A 20,422-nucleotide genomic window follows, 5' to 3' on the forward strand; every position below is an offset into this window, starting at 1 on the left:
GATGCTTGCCTACAAAGTAGTCAGTGGAGCAGCACATGTATATAGTGAGATATATATATATCTACACAAGGGGGGCTCCACTCCCTGCTCGCTTCGCTCACCTACCCCCGGCATTGGGTATCCTGAAGTACATTAGTCGAGCTCGTTCTTCTTGGAGCCGTGCCCGCTCTGCTTGCAGCATTTCAGACGCGCATTGTGGGCGCCTGCGTTCATTGATTTTATCCAGCTGGGCTCGTGTTTGTATATCCGTCAGTCGAGTTCATTCGTTTTGAACCCGTGCCTGCTTTGCTTCCTCAGTTGCAGACGCACGTTGTAGGTGCCTGCGTTCATTGATGTTATCCAGGTGGGCTCGTGTTTGTATCGTTGAGCTGTATTGGTGTTTGAATTCGGTGTAAAGCGTTCAACGGTTTGTACAATCCCAAGCAGCACATTACTCCTAACTTCACCCCGCAGTAGTGCCACTCACAATATGGCGGTGACGCCTGCGCCCTTCGTACTCTCTTTGTGGACCTGTGGGGCCGCCGTAGCCTCTTCCGTTTGAATCCGGGCTGCAGCGCAGAATCCTCTTTTTGGCGTGGCTGTGTCGGTAGTCGTTAGCTATGGGCGCCTTGTTGCTTCATTTCTCATTCACGTCAGTTGAGCTGTTTCGTTTTTGGGCCGCGAGTCCTTCGCTAGCGGTGGATACGACTTGGATTGCGGTTTATGAGACGTGCGCTGTACACGCCTGCGCAGTACGTCTCATGGTCCTATCGCCGTGTACCTGCATCCATGCCATCCGGTTTACCATTCTCGGTTAGTAATATGGATATAGTGATACTGTGTGTAAATATCTACCTATCCACCTTTATCTATTTATATATCCTGTGAGGTCCTCTGCACCTTCTTGTCCACTCGGGTCTACTAATAAATGGCATCTGGTGATGTCACCTCCGTGTGGCATTAAATCTTAGTCCTGACTCTTGCCACGTATAGCCCCTAGCCGTGTGTTTTAAGAAGTGCTTGAAGACCCTCTTGTTCGGTGAATTTCTGTCTGATATTAGCCATTAAGTTTTTATCATCTGGGGGTCATAACTCGCTTCTTAGGACTGTCTTAAGACTTCTGTAGTTATACCCCTGCTCAAGAAAAATAACCTTGACTCCTCTGCTTTTGAAAATTTTAGACCTATTTCTAACCGGCCTTTCTTAAGTAAAAGTCTAGAGAAGGCCGTCATTATGCAGCTTAACTTATTCTTGATAAGTTTCAGTCGGGTTTCAGAACAAATCACAGTACAGAAACTGCACTCAAAGTAGTAAATGACTTGCGGGAAAATTTATCTGTTCTCATCCTCTTAGATCTGAGTGCCACATTTGATACCATTGATCACAATAGTCTTAGAAATCGCCTTAGTCAGTGGGTGGGCCTCACTGGCAGGGTCTTAAATTGGTTTCAGTCCTACCTGGCAGGCAGAAAATTCTTTGTTAGTTGTGGTAATCATACTTCAGAGACCCCTGATATTCTATATTACTGGTGTCAAACTCCAGTCCTGGAGGGCCGCAGTGGCTGCAGGTTTTCATTCTATCCTTCTTCTTCATTTGTGACATGTTTTTGCTGCTAATTAATTTATTTTGCCTTAGTTTTTATTAACTTGACTAAGACCCCTTAGTGGTCTCTTTTTCCTTAATTAGCAGCCAAACAATAATGAGACACAAAACAAGTCGCCACATGACCAGCTCACCTGTGTACCCGTCACACAATATCTGAAAATAACAAAAGGTGAAGGTCTCTGTAAGGTTGATCTCTCAGGTCACCAAAACATTTTGACGATGTTCTTAGAAAAAACAGAAAATCAACAGTTTTAGAAATGTCTGCCGTGTCAGAATGAGAGCAGCAACAAATTGTGGAATTAAATAACGAGTTTAATTAACGGCAAGAATCAGCTTTTCATTAAGAGACTGGTTGGAGTGAAAATTGGTTGGAGTTTGAAATTCCAATTTAGCTGGTCATCTGTTGGCTTGTTTCACATCTCATTTCTGTTTGGCTCTCATTTAATGAAGAAAGGAATAAATTCAGAGGATTGAATCCTTAAAAATAGGGCTATTAAAATGAAGGGAAAATTAGTTAATTAGCAGCGAAAACTGGTTAGTGATTAGGAAAAGGGTTAGGATGAAAACCTGCAGCCACTGCGGCCCTCCAGGCCTGGAGTTTGACACCCCTGTATATGGTGGTCCACAAGGCTCTATCCTGGGTCCACTGCTCTTTTCGATTTATATGCTTCTGTTAGGCCAGATTATCTCGGGGCATAATGTGAGCTACCACAGCTATGCTGACGACACACAGCTGTATTTATCAATAGCGCCTGATGACCCCGACTCTCTTGATTCACTGACACAATGGCTTACTTGTGTTTCCGAATGGATGAGTAGTAATTTTCTCAAACAACATAGAGAAAACAGAAATTTTAGTGATTGGCAATAATGGACATAATGAAGGTATTAGAAATAAACTACTGTACATGCATTAGGATTAAAAGTCAAGATGGAGGTAAAGAATTTAGGGGTAACTATTGACTCTGACCTGAATTTTAAATCACATATTAATCAGACTACTAGGACAGCATTTTTCCACTTAAGAAATATAACAAAAGTTAGACCTCTTACATCATTGCAAGATGCTGAGAAATTAATCCACGCGTTTGTTTTCAGTCGACTAGATTACTGTAATGCTCTCCTCTCAGGACTACCCAAAAAAAAGACATAAATCAATTGCAACAAGTGCAGAATGGAGCTGCTAGAATTCCAACTAGGAAAAGAAAATCCGAGCACATCTCTCCAGTTTTGATGTCACTACACTGGTTACCTGTGTCATTCAGGATTGACTTTAAAATACTGCTTATGGTTTATAAAGCCTTAAATAATCTCACTCCATCTTATATTTCGGAATGTCTTACACCTTACGCTCCAAATCGTAACCTTAGATCTTCAAATGAGTGTCTGCTTAGAATTCCAAGAGCTAAACTTAAAAGTAGTGGAGAGGCGGGCGGCCTTCTGCTGTTATGCACCTCAAATCTGCAATAGCCTGCCAGTAGGAATTCACCAGGCTGATACAGTGGAGCACTTTACAACACTGCTAAAAACACGCTACTGTAACATGGCTCTCTCATAGCTTCATCTTGGTTTAATCCTGATGCTCTGTATTTTCAATTAATTATCATTATTATTCATGGTATTCATATTCAAAATCCGTAGTAACCCTACTTTCTCTTCTGTTTTTTTTTCCAGTTTTCTGTGGTGGCGACCTGCACCACCACCACCTGATCAAAGCACCGTGATGTCCCTACATCGATGGATTAAAGGCCAGAAGTCCACATGACCGTCATCATCAAGTTCTTCTGTGAGAACCCTAAATACAAAGAGGACTATTTCATTTATGTTAGGCAGAATGCCTACAGGGGGCTGGTCAGGTGGTCTCGTGGCCTGGAACCCCTGCAGATTTTATTTTCTTCTCCAGCCATCTGGAGTTTTTTGTTTTTTCTGTCCTCCCTGGCCATTGGACCTTACTTTTATTCTATGTTAATTAGTGTTCCCTTATTTTAATTCTTATTTATTTTGTCTTTTTTCTCTTTCTTCATCATGTAAAGCACTTTGAGCTCCATTAGTTGTATGAAAATGTGCTATAGAAATAAATGTTGCTGTTGTTCTGTTTTCCTCTGAGCTCTCCACTTGTGATGGTCAATTTTTTCACCATACTGTTAGTCCAGCATTGGCCACCATGGACCCCCATTATATTAGAACCTTCGTCATCTCCAATCTTCATGAAAACATGAGATAATTTTCTTGACCAACACTATGTGGGGTAAATAGCATAACACAAAGAAATCCCTTTTGGGCAGAGTATCCCTTCAGCATAACCTCCCTTGACTTGTTAACGACAACCTCAACTGGCCATTTCCCAGACCTCCCAAGTTCCTGTTTTCCACACATCCCAACGCAAGACTTGTAAAATCTTACCATCTCATTGAACGTTGGATTGCTCGTTTTCCTTGAAATGTTGGTTTTGCGTTTGGACGTCTTGTGGGGGTCTGGCAGCAGGTAAGTCTTCACATAGGGGTTGGGGTCAGTTCCATCATCAGTTACCTTAAAAGAAGAAGAAATCGGGTTCAAGAACTTATTTAAATATGAACACTAGAGATGTTGTGATGAGAGCAGGCCACTCATTCAGAGGACAATCCTCTGTTCACCTAAAGCCAATGTCACATTACCTAACTTCTAGTTGTTGGATATATCAGACATGCCGACTGCAGTCACTGATCTCATTGCTGGACTGTTTTAATTTACATGACGGAAAATCACTGGTCATGTCAAATTTAGCAACTGCATGATGACCTTCCAAGCACAGTTCACTCCTTTTTCTGACAGCCAGTGGCATGCTGCCTGGTAGAGCCAGTGCTATTACAAAGGGTTAAACAGGTATGGAGAGTTTGTGTCATTCTCAGTCCTTTTTTATTTTTTTCATTCTGTTGTGGTACATAAATAATGAGACAGACAGACAGATGAGCTGCACTTCGCTTTGTGAGGTCCAAAACACTGGAGTTTCTTAGTCCTTGTCACCGCATTATATGCATAATCCTTTCAGATGGTCACTCATTAGTTGTTGTCTCTGATGCACACAAACCCGCTGCTGTGTCAAAGGATAAGATCAAACCTGTTTTGGTTTTGTCACAGCAAGTCACTGAGTGTGTCACACTAAAAGAGCAACAACTGCCTCTGATTTGCTAAGATTACAGAAATGAAGGCTACAGCCGGAAATCGCTGGAAAAGTCATCTAGCGTGACAATGTGCTTCACTTCAACAAAATATTCTGTCAACACTTAAGGATCCACAAAGTCCCACTGTCTACCACACTGCTTGGTGACTTGCATCATGTGTCGGTGGCTGCATTACACCAGAAAATGAAAGGGCTAAGCAAACACACACAATGTGTTACTCAGTCAGTTACATAAAATATGGGTCTCCCCAGCTTTAGGAAAACTGGCTTTGTGAAGAATCTGGGATGATTATGAAATGTGAGCTGCTGGCACTAACACCTCATCATCTGTGCATTGATGAGAGAAACCATGGGATTGGATGACGGAGCCCAGTGAGGTGGAGTACAGAGAGGATTTCAGGTACCCTCTGGAGGACAATATAGTATCAGCTAGAGTCTCTGCATGTCATACGGATATCTCAATCTGGATGAAGGACCACCATCTACAGCTCAACCTGGCAAAAACTGAGCTTCTGGTGATCCGAGCCAGCCAGTCTGCTCAACTTCCCATCTCTGTCACTAACACCTGCCAGGTCAGTACGTAACCTTGGGGTGGTGACTGATGATCAGATTATCTTTTTCTGACCACATTTCTACTGTTTCTTGTCCAAGCAGCTTCAAGCTGTATAACATCCACAAGATCAGACCTTCTCTGACAGAGTATGCAACACAACTTGTGGTCCAGTCTTTGGGCCTTGTTGTGTCTGGACTACTGCAACTCACTTCTGACAGGAGGACCCGCTTTTGTTCTGTCAAACCACTGCAGAGGGTCCAGAATGCAGCGGCCCATCTTGTATTTAATCAGCCGAGACGGGCACATGGCACTCTGCTCTTCAGGTCACCACACTGGCTCCCTGCAGCAGCACACTAAGTTGAAATCCCTGACGATGGCCTACAGAGTTGTCAGTGGATCAGCACCTGTGTGTATCTGGAGACCGTGGTGAAGTGCTGTGCTCCTGCTCACCCGCTCAGGTCTGCCTGGGAACAGCGTCTGGTGATGGCACCTCTGGGTGATATCAAATCTCAATCCACACTCTTTTTATGTTTAGTTCCCACTTGGTGGAACAGGCTGGCAACCTTCATCCGTACTGCTGACTCCCTCAGTGTATTTAGAAAGCAATTGAAGACCTGTGAGTATCATCGGTCTAACTGATAGAAAAAATCCTTTACGTTGTGATCCTTTATATTGCTGATTAATTGGTTATTCACGTTTAATTGCTTTATCGATTATAATCTACGATTACAAAGTATTGATTATTTCATCTTTCACTTGTGGCAATCAACTTTTGTCATCCGTCCCAATTACACTTGCTGAACAAACAGGTCCAGCCTAATGTTACTCGGTTATGTTTACCTCTGTTGTAAGTTGCTCTGGATAAAAGAGTCTGCCAAACAAATAAGAAATAAATAAATGTAATGTAAATGCTGAAACAATCTTAGTTGTTTGGGTACTTTTACCATACGTGTATATTGTGCAACCCTAGTGCATGTGTGCGTGTGTGTGTGTGTGCTAACAATGGGATAGGCCGACATCCTGCTCTAGTTCTGACATTGCACCACATGTTTGCTGGAAAAGATCCCAGCACTGGATAACCAAGTTTTGAAAAGAAATGGATGGATGGATTTAAAACAGGGAGCGTGTCTACATTTATTCATACTTTTGGAGTCCTCTAAATATCATGATACTCTAAAACTTTGACTGGATTGGGGTTCTCCTCAGCAAATTTTACCTTCAACTCTTCAGAATGGCTTTTCTACTTAATCTTCTTCCCAGCAGCCCCTGCACCTTCCAAAGCTGTCCAATAGTGTTATAACGCCAGGGCCGCTGGGACACGTAGGAACTTTAGGTAGCGCTGCTTCAAATTATTATACAGCACTATGCATACAGTCATGTACAGTTGGTCAGAACTCAACGTGGTCGGAAGCTGATGACTGACTATAAGTGTTTTATGTTCCTCTAGTGTGGGTCTCCAAAAGACTGTAACCTGAAGGATTAAGGATATAATCCTGTGTGTGTTGTATATTAATAATTTTGTTGTGAACCTGTACAAACTATTTAATCATTTTATTTTAAGTGTGTCACAACACCATTTTGCAGCTTCTGCATTTTACAACGCTCCCCTTCCTGATAGTTTAGCTCAGCCTCTTGATAAGATTTATTCATCTTATTTATTCATTCATTCATGGACTATCTCATTCTGGGTGGCAAATATTAGTTAACAAGTGAACAGTCCATTCCTGAAGGAGACTACAAGGATCTGAGCGACTTTGATAAGGGCCACACATTGTGAAGGGTAGACAACTGGGTCAGGGCGTCTCCAAAATGGCAGGTCTGATGGGCCATTCCCAGTATGCACTGCTCAGTACCTACAAAAAAGTAGTCTAAGGAAGGACAACCAGTGGACAGGCAACAGGATCATGGGCATCATTGATGCACGTGGGTAGTGAAGACTAGCATGCCTGGTCCGATCCCATAGAAGAGCTGCTGCAGCACAAATTGCTGAAAACGTCAGAGAAAGGTGTCAGAACACACAATGCCTCATGGGTTGCTGTGGAGTCCCAGACCGGTCAGAATGCCTATGCTGACCCATCTAAACTGCCAAGAGCATCTATAATGGGCACTTGAGTGTCAGAAATGGACCATGGAGCAGTGGAAGGTGGTGGCCTGGTTTGATGAATCACATTTTGTTTTAGATCATGTGGACAATCAGGTGTGTCTGCGTCATTTACCTGCAGAAGTGACAGCAAATGGGTGCACAATGGGAAGAAGGCAAGCTGGCAGAGGCTGTGTAATGCTCTGGGCAATGCACTGCTGGAAACCTTAGGTCCTGGCATTGTGAATTTTACTTTGCTATTTACCCCCTACCTAAAAGGTTGTTGCAGACCACATACACCCCTTCATTTCATAATCAAAAAAAAAATTCCCCAGATGGTAGTGGCCTCTTTTCAGCACACTAATGAACTCAGCCACACTGGAAAAAGAGTTCATTAATGGCTTGAGGAACATGACAAAGACCCCAAGGGGTTGACGTGGCCTCTAAATTCCCCAGACCTCCGACCAATCGAGCACCTGTGGGATGTGTTGGTAAAACAAGTCCGACTCATGGAGGCCCCACCTCGCAACACAGAAGACTCAAAGGATCTTCTGCGAATGCCTTGGTGCAGATACCACAGGGAGGTCCCATTCCTCGACGGGTCAGAGCTATTTTGGCAGCATGAGGGGTGACAGTCACAATATAATTAAACAGGTGGTTTTAATGCTAAGGCTGATTGGCATAGAATCTAATTATAGTTTCTTATCCATATGTGCATCTTCCGGTCTGGTCAATGCCTTCTCACGGCTGCTTTCACCAGCAAGCAATTCTGGAACCAATTAAGCTGGGATTATGCAGCGGGTCCACAAATACTTTCTGAATACTCACAACTGGAAAAATCTACTCTCTCCCTCTCTATTTTTTATAAATATATATATATATATATATATATATATATATATATATATATAATCTTCAGCCTAAAAGTGCAATGATTTTATGTGACATTTGGTATCATTCTTTTCAGAATTTATCGAACTTTAATGTAACGTTGTTAGATTTTCAGATTCTTATTCCGTTTTTAAATTAAGCTAAAAAATATCAAAAACTCACGTCCCGTGAGACGAGACTTTGTACCAAGAGATTTAACCATGCCCGGGGCTAGAAATAAAAGACAAAGAGTAGAACAGCTGCTGTACAGGCTTTTAAACGTTTGAAGTGCCGCGCGAGATGAAGAGAATCCAGCAGCTGATCAAGCAAAGAGGAGGTTAAAAAAGAATAAAAAATGTGTTTCTCATTGTATCACCATTTTTTTTCCATAGGGGACTGCTTAAAATCATACCCTTGATTTATTGTATCAGGAATCACTATCTAACGCTATCTGCTTATCCATGGATACTGTTTGACATCACTCCCTGGGGTTACTCACTCAAGATTGTTTAAAGATTATATTTCATGTTTATAGTTTTTGGAATGTACTGTCAATAGATATCTCTATTTTGATCCTTATATGCCGCTGCTGGGGGGCTTGTTTTGTTCTGGATGTGCTCTGTCTATAGGTCTGTCAGAGGACTGGGACTTTGTGAAGTGTGGTCTAGCCTCACGTGAGGAGGCAAAATGGAGGGGGTGGGTGAAGGAGAGAAAGAGAGCAAGCTATTCCTAATCTACCCTTCTAATCCTTATAATCGTAAGAGCCAACGTAACAATTGGCTTCATGGTAATAACTCCTGGAAAAACTGGAAATTAAGGTCAAAGCTGTCTTATGTAATAATGTTCTTAAATCTTAAACTCAGACTACAAAAGTTCAGAAGCAAAGTCTCCATGACCAAACACTTAGCTTTGTGAGCTGGAATGTTAAAGGTCTCAATCACAAATTAAAGAGACAGAAAGTATTCTCTCACCTAACAGGTCTAAACGCTAAAATAGTATTTTTACAGGGGACCCACTTATTAAGCAAGGATCAGTTTCAGCTGCACAGACACTGGACTGCCCAAATATTCCATTCCACCTTTACAAAGAAAACTATAGGTGTGGGAATTCTTATACATTTGTAGTATCAGATGTAGTATCTGATCCTGATGGGAGATAAGTGATCGTCATGGGTAATTTAAATAACTGTAAAGTGATTTTAATAAATATCTATGCACCCAATGTCTATGCCTCCATTCCCAATGTGAACACTCATAAAATTATAATGGCTGGGGACTTTGTGTTTTAAATCCACACCTGGATAGGTCTCCTGCCACAGGGGTGATGACGTCTAACACTGCCATAACAATGACACAGTTTGTAACTGACCACAACTTATCAGACACGTGGAGATTTCTAAACCCAAACTCAAGAGCATATTCCTTCTACTCACCAGTACATCACTGTTACTCAAGAATTGATTATTTCTTTATAGATAACAATTTCTTGCCTATGATTAAATCTTGTAACTACGACGCTATTGTTATCTCTGACCACGCCCCTTTGATCACTATACCCCACATACAGGTGCTGGTCATAAAATTAGAATATCATGACAAAGTTGATTTATTTCAGTAATTCCATTCAAAAAGTGAAACTTGTATATTAGATTCATTCATTACACACAGACTGATGTATTTCAAATGTTTATTTCTTTTAATGTTGATGATTATAACTGACAACTAATGAAAGTCCCAAATTCAGTATCTCAGAAAATTCGAATATCAATTAAGACCAATTCAAAAAAAGGATTTTTAGAAATGTTGGCCAACTGAAAGGTATGAACATGAAAAGTATGAGCAGGTGCAGCACTCAATATTTAGTTGGGGCTCCTTTGGCCTGGATTACTGCAGCAATGCGGCGTGGCATGGAGTCAATCAGTCTGTGGCACTGCTCAGGTGTTATGAGAGCCCATGTTGCTCTGATAGTGGCCTTCAGCTCTTCTGAATTGTTGGGTCTGGTGTATTGCATCTTCCTCTTCACAATACCCCATAGATTTTCTATGGGGTTAAGGTCAGGCGAGTTTGCTGGCCAATCAACAACAGGGATACCATGGTCCTTAAACCAGGTACTGGTAGCTTTGGCACTGTGTGCAGGTGCCAGGTCCTGTTGGAAAATGAAATCTGCATCTCCATAAAGTTCGTCAGCAGCAGGAAGCATGAAGTGCTCTAAAACTTCCTGGTAGACAGCTGCGTTGACCTTGGACCTCAGAAAACACAATGGACCAACACCAGCAGATGACATGGCACCCCAAACCATCACTGACTGTGGAAACTTTACACTGGACCTCACGCAACGTGGATTCTGTGCCTCTCCTCTCTTCCTCCAGACTCTGGGACCTTGATTTCCAAAGGAAATGCAAAATTTACTTTCATCAGAGAACATAACTTTGGAGCACTCAGCAGCAGTCCAAAGGCGAGACGCTTCTGACGCTGTCTCTTGTCCAAGAGTGGCTTGACACAAGGAATGCGACAGCTGAAGCCCATGTCTTGCATACATCTGTGCCTGGTGGTTCTTGAAGTACTGACTCCAGCTGCAATCCACTCTTTGCGAATCTCCCCCACATTTTTGAATGGGTTTTGTTTCACAATCCTCTCCAGGGTGCGGTTATCCCTATTGCTTGTCCACTTTTTTCTACCACATCTTGTCCTTCCCTTCGCCTCTCTATTAATGTGCTTGGACACAGAGCTCCGTGAACAGCCAGCCTCTTTAGCAATGACCTTTTGAGTCTTGCCCTCCTTGTGTCAATGGTCGTCTTTTGGACAACTGTCAAGTCAGCAGTCTTCCCCATGATTGTGTAGCCTACAGAACTCGACTGAGAGACCATTTAAAGGCTTTTGAGTTAATTAGCTGATTAGAGTGTGGCACCAGGTGTCTTCAATATTGAACCTTTTCACAATATTCTAATTTTCCGAGATACTGAATTTGGGACTTTCATTAGTTGTCAGTTATAATAATCAACAGTAAAAGAAATAAACATTTGAAATACATCAGTCTGTGTGTAATGAATGAATCTAATATACAAGTTTCACTTTTTGAATGGAATTACTGAAATAAATCAACTTTGTCATGATATTCTAATTTTATGACCAGCACCTGTACTCCTCTCGCAGGTGGCGTCTTAACCCACTTTTATTAGCAGAGGACAACTGTATAGAATTTATATCTAAGCAAACAGTTTTTAAAATTTTTTTTTAGAGATAAATACATTCTCAGAGGTCTCTGCAGGAATACTCTGAGGGCTTTCTTAAGAGGACAGATTATTTCATATCCTTCCTACAAATTCAGAAACTAAAAAAAAAACGTGTTACTGAAGCCATCAAGTTTCACATTCCATCCAACTAAAATGTGCTAACTTGGCTCTCATCTACACATAAGCAGTTAAACTCCAAGCTCTGCTGATGAGTTGGCTCGATGAGTTGTATCATGTGTTGCTGGTGTGAAACCTTTTTTGAAAGTTGAGATAAATAATATTGTTTGGGCCTCTCTGGTCAATAGACACCCCCTGCAAAACTGCAGCATAAGGCTAGTGTTTATGCTGTTCCTGGTGTGACGGATCACCCTGACCATCCGAAATGAGACACGGCAAGGACAAAATGTGCAATCAGATCCCACCAACCCACAATCGCCTTTGTACTGCACTTTCTTGTATGGATTGCTCACCAGATCTTTGATGTGCATGACCATGATGAAGAGCGTGCTGTTCCTGTAGGAAATCGACAGCTTCACCTCTCCGCCAATTTTACCAGACATGGGACTCACTGGAATTACATCTGGAAATAGGAATAATTCAAATGACTACAAACAGTAAAATAAGGTTTTGATCAAATGGATGCTGTGAAGCCCAATTTTCTCATTCATGGTGCTGTGAAAAAGTATTCACCCCCTTCATGATATCCTGCTTTTGTACAGTTGTCACAATAAATGCCTTTTAATCTTTAGACAAAAATGTGCTATATACATAAAGGACACCAAGGTGTAACACCATTTCCAAATTGTTACTCAATATATATTTATAAGTAACAACGTTATGCCCCCTTAGTTCCTCCCTCAAACACCTGACAAAAGGTCACTGATAATTCGACTCAGCTGAATGAACACAGCCACTCCTGTTATATCGAAACCTCACCATGAGAGTGAAGTCGTCACCACGAGGACATGAGGAACTTCAAGAAGACGTCTGATGACATATACCAGTCAGGAAATGGTTGCAAAACCCCTTCTAAGGCTCTAGGACTGCGGTGCACCATTGAGACAGGGCCATGATCTTTACATGGAGAACACTGGGGACGACAGTGGAGGATCCTCCAAGGACAAGGCCAGGCTGTTAAAATGACCTCTAAGGTCACAGTGACAACTTATTTGAGAAGTCACCGAGGATCCCAGAAGAACAGCCACAGAAATAATGGCCTCTGTAGCCCAAGCTGAGGTCAGTGTTCAGTATTCATTGACAAGAAACAGACTTGAGAGAAAAAGGTGATTTATAGGAGAGGTGGAAACCTCTGGAATTAAGAGTAATGTTAGTGTAATCCAGTCTCAAAAAAACACCGGGATGAACCTCAAAAGCCTTGTGGGGAAAATGACAGATGAGCCAAAAGTTGAGCTCTGTGGACAACACGGGGCCCACTGCAACTGGTGTTCAACAGACCTTCAAAAAAACATGGAGGGGAACTGGTGTGATGGGGTGGGGATGCTTCGAAGACCTGCCATTATTGAAGGAGTCAGAAATTCGGCACTTTTCCAGAATATTCTAAAGGAAAAGATCCAGTCATCTGCTGTGTGATGACTTGGGTTACACAGCAGGACAATGAGACAAAACACAAAAGTAAGTTGACAACTGAATGGCTCAGAAGAAGTGGCCCAGTCTCCAGTAAGAATAAACAGTTGATGCTAGCAGACCCACTGATGTCTGTGCATTAAAGCTGATCTGCAAAGAAGAGCGGGCTAAAACTCCTCAAGAGCGAAGTGAAAGATGGAGATCAAATTCTAGGAAGTGTTGAAGTATGATTAGTGTTATAACCAAGTGTTCAAATTACAGAGGGGGCCAGTTTTTCCAAATTGTTATTGGATAACTTTGTTCCCTTAGTAATGATAGTCCCGATTTAAAACATTTACGGTGTGTGCTCACACAAGTTCCCTTTTGTCAAAATGTCGAAGGCCATTAATTGTGTAAAATATGAGGGGAAAAAAAGACTATCAGGAAGGGGGCAAATACTTTTTCACAGCACTGTAACTTATGGCCAATGACAGCTCAGGGATAACAATGTTCAACCACAGACTGCCAGTCTAAAATATCTCAAGGCTGGCACTCAGGTGGGCTACGTCCACACTACTACATTTTTATTTAAAAAACGCACACATTAGTCTCCATTTTCACCTTTTGTCCAACGTACCCCAGCGTGTTTAACCTCCGAAAACAGAGACTTTTGAAACCAATATAATTCTGAAAGTGCTGGCCTGGCTTTGCAATGTGGATGGATGAAAACGAAGAGATTTCAGAGCGCAGACTCTAATTGCATGCTGATTTGTTTGTGCTCATTGTGCATTCCTACCCTGATTGGGTCCTGCTCATTACATCATCTCATTCTCTGATTGGTCAACCCTTCACGGAAGAAAAAAACCTACTTTTAAAACAGCAGGCGCCGAGGAGTCGCTTTCCAGGACTCTGGATGCTGAGCTGCTTATCTCAATTGCGTTTTGTATAATATGAATACTGCACATATGCGTAAAAGGCAAACAATCCACCGCTCACTATACTTTTACAATAAATCCCATGGCTGGTCAGTGTAAACACCACTTCAAGGATCATCATATTTGGGTAAGATCCGGATGGAGCGGTGCTTGAACAGACAATTCTGTGAAGGACGTTGTGGTTTCTGAAGAACAGAAACAAACTTTTGAATGTCTAGGGTGTCTATGCTCACTCTTGACGAAAAACTCTATTCTTATATCGAAGGAAAGAAACCACGAATGACATCACCTGCGGATGCAGTCACATAGGTTGCTCGTCTCTGCGGATGCGCATAGGCAAACAGACATGACATCTGTGTTTTCAGTTGTTTTAATGTGGACGGAGATTCTTTCATAAACAAAGTGAAAACACAAGTGCGGACGGAGATCGCTTAAATGTAGTAGTGCGGACGTAGCCTCGGTGTCACAGGTCACATCACGGCTTTACAAGCCAAACCTTTGAGTAAACCCAACACTCACACACTTGATGTCTCCTCTAATTCTGCTGAGGATTTTCCCCAATATGACAAAGCCTCACTTCATTCTCACTTGAGCTAAGATCGTATATCAAACAGTTTAATGACCATTACATACCCATCGATTTAGGAATTCCCTCCAGTCCTTCTGCTTTGTCATCCCTCGGCATTGGGTGAAAAAACGTATAGACCAGGTCACACTGTATTAGATTGCAGGGGAAGAAAGCAATACAATTATATATTTAAACCACCAAATTACTTGATGCAAAGTCACTTTGACTTTCGTACCTCTGACACCTCGGCGGAGCCCCTCATTAAATTCTGGATGTAGCTGTTTAGCTCCACTTTCCTCTTGGCTGCCACGTCTTTTATGTGAGTCCTCCCCAGAACCATCTTGTTTGGAAACCTTTAGAATTAAAATGAAAGGAAATGCAGCGGATAAAAGAGGCAAACCCTCACCACAATGCATCTCATCAGCTTTATGGTACACATGTGGTGTGATTACTGAAAAAAGGAAAAAGGACATACCCTGGAAGTTTCCACAATGGGAAGAGGATAGAAAGCTTATTGTGCAGCTCCTGAAATTCATCAAAAGTACGAAAGACAAAGCTAGTGTCACTCTGGCCTTCTCTCAGCACCCTCACAACATATGTCTGGAAAGCACAACATGAGAAATGAATATTATACTCTGATCTCCAACCTTGCAATGCAATTCAGTTTATTGTGTCCCCTTATGGTCGGGGTATGGGGGGTGTCTAGGGGGGACACACAAAACCCCAAACCTTGGGTTGAAATGAAAGGGTTAATATAATTAAGTACCTTCAACAGGTTATCCACAAGCACAATACAATTCTCCGTTTCTTTTTTCCTTCTCTCCTCCCAGAAGAGTTTACCCATCCTCCACTCCCAACTCCAACTCGCCTGGGTAAGGCAGAGCATCTCCCTTTATACAAGACTGAGGGTACCTCTAGTGCCAGGCCACTGCCCACAGGAAGCACATCTGGGGCAACTGGGAGTCCCAGAATTTAGGGATCACAAATCCTTGCAGCACCTCCTGGTGGCACCTGCAGAACTCCAACAGAGCTGTCCCACAGGACTACAATGCCCAGCATGCCTTGCAGGTGTCTGCACGTGTACCAAAGCACAGGGATGCTACCATGTAGCGTGTCGAGGGAGCAGGTAGTCTCAACATTTTGTCTCCCCTGGTCCCTCCATTAAACCTGCCTCCTGGCCAGGTAAGGATTTTTAGTCCTTCCCATCACCAGTGTGCCAACATAGTGTGGCTAGCGCTTTGAGTACTGAGAAAAGGGCTATATAAATGTAATGAATTATTATTATTATTATTATTATTATAGTGAGCAGGATGTAAGTGACTAATTACCTTGGCCTTCCTGACAGGAACACCAATTCATGCATACCATCCATCCATCCATTATCCAACCCGCTGAATCCAAACACAGGGTCACGGGGGTCTGCTGGAGCCAATCCCAGCCAACACAGGGCACAAGGCAGGAACCAATCCCGGGCAGGGCACCAACCCACAGCATGGCACGCACACACACACCAAGCACACACCCACTAGGGCCAATTTAGAATCGCCAGTGCACCTAACCTGCATGTCTTTGGACTGTGGGAGGAAACCCACGCAGACACGGGGAGAACATGCAAACTCCACGCAGGGAGGACCCGGGAAGCGAACCCAGGGCTCCAGGTCTCCCAACTGCGAGGCAGCAGCAGCAGTACCCACTGCACCACCGTGCCACCCCAATTCATGCATACCGTGCATCATAATAGATCAACAATGTGAAAGGCACTATATAATAGATGGATAGATAGATATGATAGGCACTATATAACAAAAACAGGTATGATGTGAAAAGCACTATGAAATAGAGACATATAGACATGAAAGGCTCTATATGATGTGAAAGGAACTATATGATTGATTGATAGTGAAAGGCACTATATGATAGATAGATAGGGTGGTAGTGCTGCTGCTTTGCACTAAGGAGACTGTGGAAGACGGTGGGTTCACTTCCCAGTTCTTCCCTGTGTGGATAGCGCTTTGAGTACTGAGAAAAGCGCTATATAAATGTAATGAATTATTAATGAATTATTATTATAGTGAAAGGCACTATATAATAGATAGACAGATGTGAAAGGCACTATATGATAGATAGATAGATAGATAGATAGATAGATAGACAGACTTTAGACATCAAGCCTAACTGGACTTACGTAGTGCTTGTCAGGGTTGTATCGTTTTTGGTAAGTGAACACAGACACTTCTTTAATTCTTCCATCCTGTTTCAGTGTGTACGTCTTTGGCGAAAAAGAGAGGATGGGCTCATCGTTTGATGGCAGTCCTGAGAAGCGTAACTGTGCCAGATTGTGGATGAAGAAATTGAACTTTGTAGCCACACTGCCCAGACTGGATTCAATTAGCCTGGAAAAGACGGACGGGAGAACATTACAAAAGGCTGCAGCACCGTCGGTCCTTCAGAATTTTTTTTTTTTTTTTTAGTAAAACAAGAACCCAGTTCTACAGAGGTTCCTCGCGTCCTTCATGCTCAGCTAAAATACCTTGTGAAAAATATGGTGGCCTCAGCGTCAGTTGTCTGAGGCTGCAGGGCATCATAGACGTACTTGAGATCCTGCACACCACTGAGCTCCGGCAATCCTGAAGACATCATCTGTAAATAACACACAAACATTAGGAGCGAGGGCGAGATCATCGTAACAAGCACAGGCATTTCTGCATCAAGGGCAGGCCGGGCACCACCTCCCAACTCCCAGTGGATGGCGCTGTTGTGCTGAAGTTAAATAAGCAGTAAACTTGTCACAATAATTTAACGAATTGTTAAACTGCAACTCATCTTACGTGTGTTAAGTGCATTTTTTGAATTCTCTGTGATATTCTTAATGCAATTCCTTACCTACATGCAGACGTGTGTATCAGAAGCATGCACGTGACTGTTTGGTGGCAAGGTCTCACAAACTGTCATCTGGGGAAGCACAGTCACTAATTGCCTCTTCTTTGTCACCTGTAGCCTGGACAATGAAGACCGCTGACGCCTCTTTCGGGTCCTCCCCGTTTCCACCACGCAAGCTATTTAAAGAGCAACAGTGCTAACAGTTGCCATTCACTTGCAGACTGAATTTAAGAGACCAAGACCTGTGAGACTCCAACAAAAGAAAGCTTTGGAAGAGGCAGCAACAAACAAGTAATGTCTGCAATTCCCTTTTGTTATCCGCACTTTTTTTTTCCCCCTCTGGTACTTTGCTGCCCTAAACGGGGTGCCGGTTGGTCCCCAAGCCTTTGTCGTCTCCCTTTTGTTTTCTCCTTATCACACCGGTTTCTAGGTTGTGTGTTCAGGCTCTTGGAGCCTAAAGTGTTCTTGCCACACCTTTGCTCAGTTGCAGCTTCAACTTTTCCATTCTGCCTTGGAAGACTGAGCCCTTTAAAGTGACCAATTGGTTGATTTTTTTGGTAACATGTTTTAAAGGCTGCATGGACCTGCACATCTGGCTGTTTTGGAGTAGTCCTCACCACCATCTTTACGTACATGATTTAGCAGTGTGCTCATCTCACTTTCTGAAACTGTTGTTCCTGCTGAGGGCCCTGGTGGTAGCAGGCCAAGCAGGTCAGCTTTAACCTTTCTGTCTCCACCTACAGATTCCAGCTTTTCTCAGGGAATTCCTAGGCTTTCTCAAGCCAGCAGAGAGAGAGAATCATTCCAGCATGTCCTGGGTGTGCCAAGGTATCTGTGCCAAGTGGGATGTGCCCAGAGCAGCACCAGCGGGAACTGACTGGGAGACATCCTTATGACTTGACCAAACCACCTCAGTTGGCTCTACTCGATCCAGACAAGCGGACTTTACCTTGAATCTCTCCTGAATCTGCTGGGCTTCTCTCCCTAGCAGGAAGCGTCAGCCCAGCGGCCCTGCAGAGTAACCTCATTCCTGCTGCTTGTACTTCGGTCAGACACAACCCACAGCTAATGACCGCAGGTGAGCATAGGGATGTACATCAACTGGTAAACCATGACCTCCGACTTTAAATTCAGGTCCCGCTTTGCCACCACAGACCATTACAGCACCTGCACATCACCACTCTAATCCAGCTGGCAATTCCATGACTGGCAATAAAAGATCCTGCGATACCTCAACTCCCCCATTAAGAGAGAGTAATCCACTGTTTTCTGAGAGAACCGTGACCTCAGACTAGAGGTGCTGACCCTCATTGCCAACGCTTCACACTCGGCAGCGAATCACTGAAGTGCCAGCCGAAGGTCCCAGTCAAATGAGGCAGAGAGGACATCACCACCTACACAAAGCAACAATGCTACCATTTTACCAATTCTACACAAATGGGCATTTCGAATTGTATTGGACATTGATGTTGGGATATCTTTTAACACTGTCCTTTTGGTGGTTATACTCTGTGACAATATATGGACAGGTCATCTTGTGTTATTTATTTTAATATTATTTCACTAAAATGTTATCATCCCCAGTGCTGGAAGTCTAAATACATTAGGAAATGCAAGTCTCTCCCTCATTTTCTCACGTGAAGTTTCCTGGAGCACATCTCCTTCCTCGGCCACTCTTCAGTACCACTGCTGCCCATCTGATCCTACATTGCTCCAACGTATCTTTTTCTCCACCGTGTCCACTACCTGCACATTTACCCCACCAGCTGTGCCTCACAATGCTCACTTGTAGTCAGAGGCCAGTGTCATCTGCACTCACTTTCCACAACACCATGGGCCGATCCAAGCCAGGATCCTCCCCAAGACTGAAGGTGGCCATGTGCCCAGGCCAATGGATCTAAATTGAGTAGTGAATCTCCTAAGTGCTGCTCTTTAAGTGCTTTATCATCATGTCTTTCACTCGCACACACTGTTGGCACGGCTCCTCAGGGTGGCTCTGCTCACTTTGGGCAGCGTCTCTTTCCAAAGCGTCCTTTAGTTTTTTTCAGTATGAATACTAGGCCTCACTCCCAAGCCTGTTACACCTCAAACCTGCCATAGAATCCAGACGCTGCTCTCACTCAATCTCATATTGAGCAGTTGCTCTTTGAAAACCAGAACCACCATGGGGTTGTGAGTTAAAATCACATTCAAAGGTATTCTCATCGTATCTCAGGATTTCTGTCGTTTATAAACTCAACTTGATTTTATAATATGATGTCAAGCATGCACGCATAGGTAATAAATATCTTCAGGGCTATGATGCTGTAGATACCACCACCATGAACAGAGAGGGGATGCTGTCACTAACCAAGTCTTGATCTCAATCTGCATTTCAGAAGCTTACCAGCTGGAAGACACGTGACTCAGGTTCCACTTACTTGCCCCTTCTGGGACAATCAATCAAAAACCTGCATACCACCAGAGGCTGGCGCACAGATGACACTGCACTACTGACCACTTGGTCTAGTTTCCTTTTGCCACCCTCATGTGCTGTTTGATTGATTGTTTTCTCGTCTCCTGTTAAAAGGGATTACTAGCTGGTACCCCACACACTTTTCATGAGTGTCTGTTACAATACAGAGCAAACGAGGACGAGAAAAGACATGAGAAAGACATGAAGAATCATAGCTGAAGGTAAAGACCAGTGGCTTCCATCGTAATCCCCACAACAAACAACCAAACACGTAAAACAGCCGTACTTCATCTGAAGTATCTGATTAATCTTCAAATATCATGTTGGAATCTCTGAATATAAAATCATTTAAAATGATCATAACAAAAAATAACAAAAGGGAGCAGTAATTACATCTATGAGTGACATACATGTGTCCTCCTACTTCATTTGGCTGATTTATGGTCAGTTCAGTCCTTTCACATTCCATGACAGACGGTAGATACTATACTGGAAACTGTGTTCTGAGCTTTGTAAGGTGAGGAAGGCAGATGCTTCAAGAT

General features: G+C 43.0%; 2 protein-coding genes across 2 annotated transcripts in view; one reads left to right on the top strand and one right to left on the bottom strand.

Moving 5' to 3' along the window:
• The window catches only part of LOC114647400 (uncharacterized), a 723,921-nt gene that overhangs the window by 90,313 nt on the left and 613,186 nt on the right, over positions 1 to 20,422 (top strand). The window lies entirely within an intron of this gene.
• Positions 1 to 20,422, bottom strand: part of pik3c2a (phosphatidylinositol-4-phosphate 3-kinase, catalytic subunit type 2 alpha) — a 263,160-nt gene that overhangs the window by 3,678 nt on the left and 239,060 nt on the right. Inside the window, exons 26-32 of the mRNA XM_028796109.2 lie at positions 17,076 to 17,185; positions 16,731 to 16,938; positions 15,021 to 15,145; positions 14,781 to 14,898; positions 14,611 to 14,692; positions 11,950 to 12,059; positions 3,988 to 4,113 (exon numbers count right to left, since the gene is read on the bottom strand). Of these exons, the coding sequence (XP_028651942.1) occupies positions 3,988 to 4,113; positions 11,950 to 12,059; positions 14,611 to 14,692; positions 14,781 to 14,898; positions 15,021 to 15,145; positions 16,731 to 16,938; positions 17,076 to 17,185 (879 nt within the window). The remainder of the gene's footprint in view (positions 1 to 3,987; positions 4,114 to 11,949; positions 12,060 to 14,610; positions 14,693 to 14,780; positions 14,899 to 15,020; positions 15,146 to 16,730; positions 16,939 to 17,075; positions 17,186 to 20,422) is intronic.

This window comes from Erpetoichthys calabaricus, chromosome 2 (assembly GCF_900747795.2).
Source record: "Erpetoichthys calabaricus chromosome 2, fErpCal1.3, whole genome shotgun sequence".
NCBI lineage: Eukaryota > Metazoa > Chordata > Cladistia > Polypteriformes > Polypteridae > Erpetoichthys > Erpetoichthys calabaricus.